The sequence below is a fragment of the Gorilla gorilla genome, chromosome 5, assembly GCF_029281585.2.
Source record: "Gorilla gorilla gorilla isolate KB3781 chromosome 5, NHGRI_mGorGor1-v2.1_pri, whole genome shotgun sequence".
NCBI lineage: Eukaryota > Metazoa > Chordata > Mammalia > Primates > Hominidae > Gorilla > Gorilla gorilla.
In genome coordinates, this window is record NC_073229.2 from 130,461,273 (window position 1) to 130,474,363 (window position 13,091).

Genomic DNA, 13,091 nt, shown 5'->3' on the forward strand with positions numbered 1-13,091 from the left:
AACCCGACACACAGAAGGATCTCCATATTTGTTGAATGAATGAATGAGTGAATAAATAAACAAGGAGACAGCTATGATATATTTTAATATAGATTTCAAAGTATTTTAGAGCTTATTTTTCACACACAAAAAATCTAATTATTGGAATTACCTTCCAACATTAACAGAAAAGACTCATTAGGCAATACAGCACCCCTACCCTTAATATGTTTGAAGTAGTTTTATCTCCACACCTCTCTAAACTTAAATTGTTGTATATGCAAGCATTCCTTGCTTTGCATGTAACATGGTAAATGAAATTCATGCATACCAACACTATGTGCTCTATCTGTACTGTTCTTTGGTAACTAACGTGTTTAATAACATGGTATTGTGCAAAGCGCATTATAATAAATGTACATGGAAATAAGCTCTAATGACCCACAAACTCAAATTCAGTAAAACAGGAAGGAAAAGCATCACATGAAGAATGAACGAGCAACCTTTGGGCAGTAACTATGAATGGACACCCCGATGGGAAAGAAACTCAGACACCTAAATGACTTTTTCAAACTCTACATGCCTCTCTCCAATAATATATTGGAGAGAGGCCAAGGCAGGTGGATCACTTGACTTGAGGTCAGGAGTTCAAGACCAGTTCAAGTACCTGAGACCAACATGGTGAAATCATTGCTATTTGAGAATGAATCACTGTTCGTGATCAACTGATATAAGAGACCGACATGGTGGAATCATTGCTATTTGAGAATGAATTACTGTTCGTAATCAATTAATATAAGTGTTTCCAATCACAAAAACCAAATGGTGTTTGTGAATTGGGGGAGGGGAACAGAGCAGAAGCAAGGTGGCTAAGGGAATGAGGGACCATCACTTCATAAAATATTGAGACAAAATTAGGTCACACTAAATTCAGTCTGGTCTTAAAAACTACAGGAATGAACATTTTTCAAAACAGAGGTAGATCAAATCTTTGGAATTCCATCTCCTAACCCTTCTCTTAATTCATTCAAAATAGCCTTAGAATTACTCAACAGTATTAGGTTGTCCCCTCTGTACTTCCATATCCACGTCTACATGCAGGATTTTTGTTTTTTCTAGCCGACTTTTAAAAATTAACACCAACTTTCAAAACTTTAAATTTTATTTTTTATAGAGGCAGGGTCTCACTACATTGCCCAGGCTGGTCTTGAAATCCTGGGCTCACCTCGGCCTCCCAAAGTGCTGGGATTACAGGCGTGAGCCACCAAGCCTGGCCCAAAAACTTGTAAATTTTAAAAAGTGTATTCAGCACTAATAAAGAAAAGCAGTTCATATATTAAAAGTTTAAGTGTTTCTGCCAAGAGTTAGGAAAAAATTGAAAAGTATCTTATAGACAAATACTAATCGAAGCTTAGCAACTAAAACAGTGTCAGGGGAAAAGCAATAAATAACTTCACTTAAAAAGAAAATTCTACTCGAAGTCTATTTATTATGTATCACAAATGGGACAAAGGAGAAATGCAATTTACTATACCTTAAAATGTACTGTGATGTTCCAAGGAAGAGCTGAACTTGATGCAAGAAGATCAAATAGCAAACCAATTGGATAATGCCTAAAAATGAAACAGTATATTTTGAGAAAATAAATATTTAAAGTTATAACTACAACGCCAAAATAAATTTCCAACACCTATTTTAACACCAAATGTCAGGGGCTTTAATCACAAATCACAGGAAGGCTACATTCTATAGTTACGTGCCTAGGCTAGTATGATCTACTTTCCAGGCATCAGGTGGTTTCCTTCTAACCACTCCATTCCCATAGAAACCTCAATAGGCACAATGGGATTGTGGGCAAAGGCATTCTTTATCAGCCATGTGAACTGTTATGTCACAGTACTGTTGCATCTAATTGTCATCCCCGTATTCATAAAGGACAGTTGATTTTTGTAAATTTATTTAAATATGTTTTTTACTTTTAGAACTTAAAATTTTAAAAAACTGTAAGAACCAAGATGAGCAACTAAAACGCATGCAAATCACCTATTCTGTGGTTATTACCATTAACATTATAGCATATACATTTCCACTCTTTTACCTACACATACATATGTAAATACAGATTAGGACTATCCTTTACAAACTGTACTATAACTTTTTTCACATAATATAATGTCAACATTTTCCCAAGCCACTGAATATTCTTCTGAAACCTAATTCTAAATTTAAAAAAATAAGTTCCAAAATAAGAGAACATTTCCTAATATAACCATTACCCACAGTGAAGTAAATAACTTAGCAATAAATAAACATGACTAATACAAATGTTGTAGATTTCAATGGACAAACCTTAAGTCATCCTTTTAAAAAATCTAAAGTAAATTAGCTTACTTGGTTAATCAGAATTAAATAATACAGGTTGAGTATCCCATTTCCAAAATGCTTGGGATTAGAAGTGTTTCAGATTTCAGCTTTTTTTTTTTTTCAAATTTTGGAATATTTGCATCACAAATCTGAAAATCTGAAATGCTGGAATGAGCACTTCCTTTGAGTGTCACGTCAGTGCTCAAAATGTTTTGGATTTTGTAGTCTTAGATTCTGGATTTCAAATTGTGGGATTTGGGATGCTCACCCTGTACTCACAACAAAGGCAAAAAGAAGACTACTTGGTGTTATACACAGTCCTGTCTTTATCTGTATAATCTATTAATGAGTTACTCCTAGATTTAAGAGCTGCAAAATTTGAAAACATATCAAATTTATCTCAAAATGAGTAACTCTGACCAAGATTCAAATGTCAGTTAATATTATTTATGCTTGTGCTACTCTGGGCACGATGCTTATGGGATAGCCCTGCTCTGCAAGGAGTAGTACACATTTGCTTATATATATAAACATAGATATATGTTTATATATATAATTGTATATATAATTTATGCTTGCTTACTTGTATAGAATTATGGAAAAGTCATCAGTTTCTAGAGATCATGTATTTATTTGGTAGGAATTTAGGATGGGCTGGGTACTGTAACTCAAGCCTGTAATCCCAACACTTTGGGAGGCCAAGGTGGGTGGATCACTTGACTTGAAGTCAGGAGTTCGAGACCAGTTCCAGTACCTGAGACTGACATGGTGAAACTCTGTCTCTACCCAAAAATACAAAAAAAAAAAAATTAGCTGGGCATGATGGCACACACCTGCAGCCCTAGCTACTCAGGAGGCTGAGGTGGGAGACTCTCTTGAGCCCGAGAGGCAGAGGCTGCAGTGAGCCAAGACTGTGCCACTGCACTCCAGCCTGGACGACAGAGTGAGACCTTTTCTCAAGGAAAAAAAAAAAAAAAAAGAATTTAGAATGAATGCCCTGTCGGTAAAAATAAAACAGTGGGGGTACTTTTAGTCTTATATGCATTATATCTCTTAATAATAACCCTTAAATTTCTCTCTAATCAATCCTTTCATATCCAGAAACTAATACTGAAGAAAATTCTGGAACCAGGAAAAACTCTCGCCTCAGTCAAAACCTAAAATTAAAAAATATATATATATACACACACACACACATATACACACATATATAGTACTATAGACAAGTTATAGATTTAATCCAATTCTGATCCTTCTCTCTGAAGTATTAAAATTGAACAAGCTCTAAATAATACCTTACACTTTTACAAAACAGACCTTTTAATGTCTTCAATTTATTTTTTAGAATATCTCTCTTAGGTATCTGCAACAGGGTTAAAGATGAATGTAGGCACTTAATTAAAGTTTTATTCACTTGGATTTCATTAAAAAGACTTAACATTTCAAAAGTGACACCATATTGCTTTCCAAATTCTAAACAGCACTGAAAATACAAAGAACTCCGCTAAGCAAAATAGTCTAATCTATTAGATAAGATTCACTCGAGATCACATCAAATTACTAGCAATCCAGTGTTTTACATATTCCCTGCCATTAACAAATGTGTGAAACACTTTTGTGAATTTGTAAGCAAATTCTAAAACAAATATATCTTAAAGAAATCTATAATATAAAATCAAGTAATTTTTTTTTTTTTTTGAGACAGGGTCTTACTCTGTAATCTAGGCTGGAGTGCAGTGGTGCAGTCAAAGCTCACTACGATCTTGACCTCCTGGGCTCAAGCGATCTTCCCACCTCAGCCTCCTGAGTGGCTGGGACTACAGACACGTGCCACTATGCCCAGCTAATTATTTTATTTTTTATAGAGATAGTGTCCAACTATGTTGACCAGGCTGGTCTCAAACTTCTGGACTCAAGCAATACTCCCACATTGGCCACCCAAAGTAATGAGATTATAGGCATGAGCCACTATGTCCAGCCCAAATAACTCTTTAAGGAAATATCTGGATCAGAATACAAGTTAAACATAAGACTCAATCATGAATTATTTTTTTAACCCTCAATATTTAAAAAACGAGAAAACTATAAATATTTTAAAAATGAGAAAACTATAAATACACAGAAGCTTGAACAAAGTACATAATAAACAGCTGCTGAATGCATAAATTGAAGAAGTCCACAGACTAACCCTAGGTACAACATAAAGATCCAATGGAGCCAATTTTAGGTTCTGAGTTTCTTTTTTGAGCAGTTCCAACTATTTTAATGATTGACACTTCATGACTTTTATTCATTCTTAAAGGTATTCCAAAGAACAGAAAAAACTCACTTTAAAAAAAATATATATAAAACTTACTCCATGTAGTAATTACCATATGGAGCTACTGGACACTTTTATAAATCTAAGATATATTTTAGGGTCTTAATGATCTTATTGTTTCCTATGTATCGAAACATTTTACTATTTCATCACTCTAGAACTTATTTCATCATTATTTGTCAATTATTCCCAATAAGACACTAAAACAGTAAGAATTTGAAAAAATAACATGATGCTTAGAAGGATGATAGAAGAATGTACCCTTCTTTCATTTTCTTATGTGTTGCCTAAAGTATTGAAACATCTTTCAATAAAGTGTAAAATAAGCATGCAGGCTGGGTGTGGGAGGCTGAGGCGGGTGGTTCACCTGAGGTTAGGAATTCAAGACCAGGCTAACCAATAAGGTGAAACTCCGTCTCTACTAACAATACAAAAATTAGCTGGGCGTGGTGGCATGTGTCTCTGGTCCTAGCTACTCGGGAGGCTGAGACAGGTGAATTACTTGAACCTGGGAGGTGGAGGTTGCAGTGAGCCAAGACTGCAACACTGCACTCCAGCCTGGGCAACAGAGCGAGACCCGGTCTCAGAAAAAAGAAAAAAGCAAGCAGACTCCATTCTGGAATCAGTTTTTAGCTATCATTAACACAGTTGAAAATTCCAAGTTTCTCATTTTCTACCAATAATGGCAGAGAAAAAAACTGACAGAGGAAGATGTTTCACAATTATTAGACAAATCAGGACAAAATACAAAGAGAGACAGCAGTACTCCAGACTTTAATGACAATAGTGAAATTGACCATTTAAGTGAAATCTCAAACTCTGAGTCTTTAGATGATATCTTAAACTTTCCATAGCTCAAGAACTAATAGAAGAACAATATATTTCTAAAGACAAAAAGGAACACATGGTAATCTTAACAGCTTAGTCATCAACAGAAAAAACTTCATTACATGATATTTTATGACAAAAACCTGGACCATTCCATTTTACTAAAAGAACGTGTGACAATATTATTTCATCTTTTATGCTATTTACGCAAATTTATTTCATAGTGGGCAAATGCAAAAGTTCTATTTATATAAAAAGAAGACTGAAGGAATTAGATCACATAGAAATGAAAAAAAGTACTGGGCTGCTCAGTCTAATTGGTGTTGATTCACATAAAAAAGAAAACATTTCATAATGAAATCATGAGCTGGCAAAGGGTTTATAGATTTCTTCAAGTATTATTAACACTATTAGATGCAAGAAGGGCCAGAAGTAATAAACTAGAACCTCTCAGAGGTATATTTGAATGTATAAAAATTAATGAGCAATTAGTTGCATTCAGGGGATGTTGACCATTTTAGATACCTTTAAAACTAGAAAAATATGAAATGAAAATGTAAATCTACTGTACTTAAACCTGTATTAAAATTTCTAATAAAGTTGTTATACACTATTCCTTTATTCTAAATTCTCTAAATTATTTGCAAAATGACTTAAACACACACACACACACACACACACACACACACACACACACACACACACATATTAAAGTTCATTGGGGCTGGGCATGGTGGCTTATGCCTGTAATCCTAGCACTTTGGAAGGCTGAGGCAGGTGGATTGCTTGAGCCCAGGAGTTCGACACTAGCCTGAGCAACATGGCAAAACCCTGTCTCTGCAAAAAAAAATTAGCCAGGCATGATCTGTACTCAACAGAGGGAGACCCTGTCAAAATCTATTTTTTTTTTTTTTTTTTTTGAGACAGAGTCTCGCTTTGTCGCCCAGGATGGAATGCAGTGGTGCGATCTTGGCTCACTGCAACCTCTGCCTCCCAGGTTCAAGCGATTCTCCTGCCTCAGCCTCCCGAGTAGCTGGGATTACAGGCACGTACCACCACACCTGGCTAATGTTTGTATTTTTAGTAGAGATGGGGTTTCTGTTGGCCAGGCTAGTCTTGAACTTCTGACCTCATGATCTGTCCGCCTCGGCCTCCCAAAGTGCTGGAATTACAGTCATGGGCCACTGCGCCCAGCGCTAGCCTGTCAAAATCTTAAAATTTTTTTTTAAATTTCATTGGTCCCAGATGGTAAATGATGACAACTCCTTTGTCTTGGTATATTAAGAATTAGGAGATAAATTTAAACATATGCTTCCTTAAAATTATATTTAAATTTAAATTAGCTGGGCGTGGTGGCATGCACCTGTAGTCCCAGCTACTTGGGAGGCTGAAGTGGGAGAATTGCTTGAACCCGGGAGGCGGAGGTTGCAGTGAGCCAAGACAGTACGACTGCATTCCAGCCTGGGCGACAGAGGGAGACTCCATCTCCATAAAAAAAATAAATAAAGTATTAACATAAAAACATTCTAAATATTATAAAAATGAATAATCATCCTGTTATGATTTTTTAAAAATAAAAATGAACCAGAAAAACGAAGGAGTAAGATAACCATTTACTTATTTCTACTGTCAAATTCCATAATTAACATGTGGTTCAATACAAATTTTTATGTTAGAATTATTTTCATGCAAAGATATTAATTCCAAACAAATATGCTATCTGAATTCACTGGTTCCCAGATTGCTTATTTCTAATGAATCTACTGATATTCAAGACAATCTATAAAAGAAAACAGAACTGGCAAAAATTAAAGGTACTGAGTTTCTCTTACACTTTAATCTGATTTACATCAAGGATTTCAAAAGTACTAATTTGTACAACTCTTCTGAACAGATATTATATACAGTTTTGTGAGGAGGCTTCTAACCCACAACACAGAAACCACATACACCCTAAGTAAATCATAATGTAACCATTGGCTATTATGTTGCTACTTCTACCATCTAACTTAAATTTAATAGAAAAGGAAGTAGTAAGGATTTGAACCTGGAATACGGTCCGCCCTTGGTACGTGTGGGGATTGGTTCCTGGACCTAGCTGGATACCAAAATTCGCAGATGCTTAAACCCTTATATTAAATGGCATAGTGTTTGCATATAACCTACACACATTCTCCTATATACATTAAATTATTGCTAGATTACTTATAATACCTATTACAATGTAAGTGCTATGTAAATAGTTGTTATACCATATTGGACTTTTTGTGATTTCATTTTTATTGTTGTATTATTATTAGTTATTGCTTTTTCCCCCAAATATTTTCAATCCATGGTTGGTTGAATCCATAAGAGGACCCAACTAGCTAAAGACTCAGTGTATTGCCCTATAGAAAATGACTGCATGAGAACAGTATTAGGTCTATTTTTACACTTTGTTCTTTTTCACATTGCTCTAGTCTTCCATATTCAATTCTCGAAATGAATATATTTTAATATTTCTTTGCTTTTTTTTTATTCATTACTCCATTTATATGTGTGTGTATGTTTGTGCATGTGTGCACATTGGCACATGGTGTAGCAATAATGGATATTCTCAGAAGGGACATGATTCTAGTATAAATATCTGTACTCAGATAGCAAACTAATACAAGTATTCTAAAATCAGCACTGAAAGAATTTTCCCCATACTGGAGAACTACTGCCCAAGTTCATGTCACTAAAATAAATGCCTATTCGGAAAGTTGCTGCATTCTGATTCACTGGAAACAGGATTACATTTCATTGTAACTGCAAGCATGTAACTAGAAATGCAAACCAAAGTAATTTGATGATTGCCGTGAATACTGACTTACTCTATATGTAGGACAAACACAAACAACTATAGAGTAGCAATGTGTTTCACAGCTTTCTAAGCCCATTCTTATATATGAAAAAGTTCAAAAATAATGAAGGGATACCACATATATAAAATGTAAGTCACATTTCAAAAATCTAGTTTACAGAATACATTGTTAACTCCTTTATGCCTAGTTTTCCATTATTGGAATGCTAAGCTTGTGGGAGTTATGTAAACTGTTCAAGGTCATTGACAAGGTCTGATTTTTCACACACAAAAAATTTTAATCTCCTGCATAAATGGGTTAAGTTCCAGAAACTCACAACCTTAAAAAGACTGGAAATAAGACAGAAGAATCTGTTAGCATTTATGATTAAAATGTTAAATGTTTTTTAAAAAATTATACACAGGTTTTCACTAAAGCATTTTGCTAAAATCTACTTTTTGAAATCACAAAGAGTATTAAATTCTGAGTCACTCTATCATGTCTATGTTTAAGATCAACATCAATACAGCCATGGGACATTTAACAACATGGATATGTTCCGAGAAATGCATTGTTAAGCAATTTCATTCGCTGTTCAAACATCACAGTGTACTTACACAAACCTAGATGCCATAGCCTACTACGTACCTAGGCTACATGGTGTAGCCTAATGTTCCTAGGCTATAATCCTGTACATCATGTTACTACACTGAATACTCTAGACAACTGTAACACAATGATAAGTATGTATGCATCTAAACATAGAAAGGATACTATAAAAATACAGATTATCATCTTCTGGGACCACCATCCTAAATGCGGTCCATCATTGACCAAAATCATGTAGCCCAAGAGTATGTATTTTTTTTTTACAATTCAAAAAGTAATTTCAACTTCCTCCTTTTACCACCTGTCCTGAAAGTCAATTTGCAGAGTAAAATTTCCCATTAAAGTTATTTATTTTACAGTTGACAAAATGAGAAGCTTGTTCTAAATTTCGTGCTTGAAGGTCTAAGATCTAAACCAAAATTAGGGTTTACTTACAAAGTATTCTTCGGAAGGACCAAGAACTCGTCTCTTAACATAATTCTAATATAAAAGTAACAAATATAAAATGTGAACACCAGTTGTGGTAATAAGAAACTTCACCCCTTAAAATACAATGTTAGAGCACCCTCTGCTGACTAACATCTCAGTCTGAAGAAAGAGACTCTATTTTGAGTTAGGCCAGCACTTTCCATTTCCCATGTAATTTTTAAAAGCTAAAGATGCAAAGATAAAGCTCTAATCAGACATAACCTCCTTGTAAGCTCTCTACAAATCAACAACAATAAATGTAGTGAGTATTCATTATAAGTATACCACTGTTCTTAAATTTTTTTAATTCTAATTTGGACAAATTGATATAAGCAATTAGAGAGAACAGATAAGACGGGAGAAAAAATTTTAAACAAAATGTTAGCAGGTGTGGTAAAAAGAGCCCTGAACTGATACTCTCAAAATCTGGGTCCTAACTTATTTGAGCAAGTTACCTTACTTATTTGAGTCTCGGTTTTCCAAATAAAAGCAAGGGGCAAATTTAGATTCATTCATTCATTCACTGAACAAACATTTACTTATCCCCTCCTATATGCTTCTGGTTTAAGTACAAAGAAAAATGATCCAAAATCTGAACCTTTTTTAACACTGACATGATGCTCAAAGGAACTGCTGCTTATTGAAGCATTTTGCATTTCAGATTTTCAGATTTGGAATACTGTAAGTATATAATACGAACATTCCAAAATCTGAAAAAATCTGAAATCTGAAACACTCTGGTCCCAATCATTTTGGATAAAGGATACTTAACCCATATCAACTCACTTAATTCTTGAAACAAACTTACGAAGTACAAGGTACCATTATTATCGCTGTTTTACAGACAAGAAAACTGAGATACAAAAAGGTCAAATAACTTGCCCAAGGTTATACCGCTAGTAAGTGATGAAGCTGGGATTTGAAATCTGGTTTCTGACTCCAGAGTCAGCATCCTTAATAACCATTATGTTACAATACACAGTTATAACATGACAAGAATATAGGAAGTACACACGTAGTGTAGAGATGGCACAAACGTAGAAATGATCACTTTGGGCTAAAAAGAACCACAAAAAAGGTCATAGTTAAGCTAGATGTTAGAAGTATGAGCTACAGGAGGGAATATATGAATGAATAATTAATTACAACCAAAACAAAGGATGCTGGAAAGAGCAAAAAAGATTTATCAAATTAGATGAGCAAAGAAACAGAAGCCCAAAACATTATCCAACATTCATTAAAACAAGTAGCTTAGTACACCTGGAAAGACCTGGAAAGAAGTGGGATCATGGACAACCTTTACACACACATCATGCTTTAGTGTTTGGCTTTATACTGTAGATGATGATAAGTCAGAATAGGGTTCTTGAGGACAATAACAATGTTAGATCTGCATTTCAGAAAGAAAAATTATGGCACTGGGGAAGATAAACTAAAAGTAATAGTATTAAAAGCAGGAAGACAAATTAAGAGGCCACTAAAACAATCCATGTGAGAAATCAGATGGGCCTGAATCCCGAAAAACAAAGCAGGGAGTTTAAGGCATACTTAGAAGCCAGAATCAGAATCTAGAGGCTAGATGATGAGGGAATCAAGAGTGGAGATGAACATCAACAAATTTAAAAGATCCAAAATTACAGTCAGCTCTTTTTTTACTACAATAGAATCAAACTAGAAATCAATAATGAAAAGATAACAGAGAAACCACTAAATGTGGAAATTAAACACATTTCTTAAAAAAACTAAGATTCCAAAAGAAAGCCTCAAAAGAAAATTTTAAAAATACACAGACCTGAATGAAAACAAAAACAGAACATATCAAAATTTATGGTCTACACTAAAGCCTGGCTGAAATAGATATCTGTAACACTAAATGCTTGTACAACATTGTGAATGTAATTAACACTACCATGGTTAAGATGGTAAATTTTGTTACATGCATTTTACTACAATTTAAAAAAGAAATTAAGGTAAGAGCTCAAAAAAATAACCTAAGTTCCTTTTCAAGAAACTAGAAAAAAATAATAAAACCAAAGGAGCAGAAGGAATAAGATTATTAAAAACAAAAAACAGAAACCAACAAAATTGGAAATTTTAAAAAGGAGAGAAAAATCCATGAACCACAACACTGGCTCTTCAAAAAAATAAGTAAAATTGGTAAACCTCTAACAAAGCTGACAAAAATGAAGACAACACTACAGATCCTAAAGTCATTCACAGACAAGGAAATACTATAAACAACTCTATGTTCATAAATTAACAACTTAGAAAAAACAAACCAACTCCCCAAAACCCATAAACTACCAATACTCAATGAAGAGGAAATAGGCAAGCTGAGTAGACCTATATATATCAAAGAAATTGAATTGGTAATTAACATGCTCCCCAAAAAGAAACCTCCGGACCCAAGTGGTTTCACTAGAGATATCTATCAAACACTTAAAGAATTAACAGCATTTTTACACGACCTTTTCCAGAAAATACATCAGAACAGAACACTTTCGAACTCAGTTTATAAAGCCAGTATAACCCTAATGCTAAATCAGACAATAGAAAAAATAGAAAACTACAATCCCTCTTATGAACATAAGACATAAAAATCCTCAACGAAATATTATTTGGCAAACTGAATCCAACAATGTATAAAACTAATTACATTCTGTGACCAAATAAGATTTATTAAATGTATACAAGGTTGGTCCAACATCAAAAATCCATAAATGTCATCTATTATAGCAACCAGCTAAGGAAGAAAAGTGATACAATCATATAATTAGCACAGAAAAGGCATCTGACAAAATCCAACATCTATTCATGACAATTGTGAAAGACTAATACATTCCCCATAAAACTAAGAACACCAGAAGATGTCCACTCTCACCACTCTTATCCAACACAGTACTAGAAGTTCTAGCCACTCCAATAAGGAAAAAAAAGAAGAAGAAAAGAAATAAAAGGCCTACAGATTGGAAAAATTATATAATTTCTATTTGCAGATGTCAAGACTGTTTACGTAGAAAACCCCAAAGGATCTACCAAAAAAACTCCTAGAACTAGTGTGTGAGTTCAGCAAGGTTGCAGAACACAAAAATCAATCACATTTTCCATATACTAAAAATGAACATTCATGCTCGTTTTGGCAGCACATGTACTAAAATTAGAATGATACAGAGATTAGCATGGCCCTGCACAAGGATGACACCCAAATTTGTGAAGCGCTCCATAGTAAAATTTTTTTAAATTATAAAAATAAAAAATAAAGGAACATTCAGAAAACAAAATTAATTTTTATCTTTTACAATATATGTGGCTTGACACAGAAAGACCTCTAGGTGTTTTCAGCAGCTTTTCTCAATATAGTCCCAGAATGGAAACAATCCAATGTCCATCAGTTAATGAATAAACAATTTGTGGTATAACCATACAGTGGGATACTACTCAGCAACAAAAAGGAAAAAACCACTGATACACGCAAAAAGGATGAGTCTCAAAAACATTACTCGAGGTAAAATTCAGACACGAAAGGCTACATACTACATGAATCCATTTATATGGCATTCTGAAAAAGGTAAAACAACTGAGATGGAAATTAGATCAGTAATTGCTGTGAGTTGGGGGAAGGAAGAGGTAACTGTAAAGGAGTACCAGGGAATTTTGTGAAATTAAATATCTTATTATCTTGATTTTGTTAGTAGCTA

At 34.1% G+C, this 13,091-nt stretch overlaps 1 protein-coding gene and 1 non-coding gene across 3 annotated transcripts in view; one reads left to right on the forward strand and one right to left on the reverse strand.

The window, feature by feature from the left end:
* The window catches only part of ATG5 (autophagy related 5), a 140,991-nt gene that overhangs the window by 106,853 nt on the left and 21,047 nt on the right, over positions 1–13,091 (reverse strand). For both annotated transcript variants that reach the window (XM_004044467.5, XM_019030082.4), the window contains one exon: positions 1,514–1,592. In XM_004044467.5, the coding sequence (XP_004044515.1) occupies positions 1,514–1,592 (79 nt within the window). The remainder of the gene's footprint in view (positions 1–1,513; positions 1,593–13,091) is intronic.
* Positions 12,521–12,631, forward strand: LOC115935104 (U6 spliceosomal RNA). The gene has a single exon (XR_004070814.1). It is a non-coding gene; the product is annotated as a U6 spliceosomal RNA (small nuclear RNA).